The following is a 783-nucleotide window of genomic DNA, read 5'->3' as shown; positions in this document are numbered from 1 at the left end:
CTCTCCAGCCTCTCTCTCCTCTCTCATTCTCTTCTGGGACAGCTGCTCCGCATCATGCTGACCATTTTGCTTGCTCTTCTACATGGTGAGAGACTGCAGATCCATCTGCGCTGTGGCTTTCCTACTGGCCGTGTGGGGCAGGTGCAAGGTGCAGGAGCTTTTGAGGCCACTGTCTTCACTTCTTTTCATTTTCTCTTTCTCGCTCCTTCAGGCTCTGAATTGGGATGCTCCATCACACAGTGGCCAGAATATGCTCTCAAGAGAGCCGGGGAGAGTGTGGACCTCACCTGTTATGCCACGCTTGCCTATATGTTCTGGTACCAACCAGCAGCCTTCAAGAAGTAGTCTGAAGTTAATAGTTAGCACTTCCAAGTGGCATCAGAATTACTATGAGGAAGGTTACAGTGAAGCCAAGTTTGAGCTAAGCAGAGACAAGAACAATCTCTCCATTATGACTATCAAGAATGTGACATTCAAGGATGCTGCCACTTACTTCTGTGCTGCGAATGATCACACGATGCAGCAAGAGCACTAAGCACTTACACAAATTCCTCACCCTGCCTGAAGGAGAGACAAAGTCTCTGTAAAATGTGAGACTGATTGGAGAGGGTACTGGTGGCTAGCAAAAGGCACTAGACACTTCTCAGAATTAGTGCTACAGAAGCACAGCCAGGTTCTTGGTCACTAGTTCCCTGCAGACCCAAAGATGGCACTAAGGAGAGTGTGTGGTCAAGTACAAAGCAGAAGGTGAATTCAAGGCTCTTTCGCATACTGCACAGCTAG

At 48.3% G+C, this 783-nt stretch overlaps 1 gene segment (V, D, J or C); it reads left to right on the top strand.

The window, feature by feature from the left end:
* Window positions 1-6: 6 nt before the first annotated feature.
* On the top strand, window positions 7-770 carry LOC104916554. The segment is given in 2 exon segments: window positions 7-85; window positions 212-770. Coding segments are annotated over 2 exon segments (355 nt in total).
* Window positions 771-783: the final 13 nt, after the last annotated feature.

The sequence above is a fragment of the Meleagris gallopavo genome, unplaced genomic scaffold, assembly GCF_000146605.3.
Source record: "Meleagris gallopavo isolate NT-WF06-2002-E0010 breed Aviagen turkey brand Nicholas breeding stock unplaced genomic scaffold, Turkey_5.1 ChrUn_random_7180001921647, whole genome shotgun sequence".
In the NCBI taxonomy this organism is placed as follows: Eukaryota; Metazoa; Chordata; class Aves; order Galliformes; family Phasianidae; genus Meleagris; species Meleagris gallopavo.
This window is presented reverse-complemented; position numbering and strand designations above follow the sequence as displayed.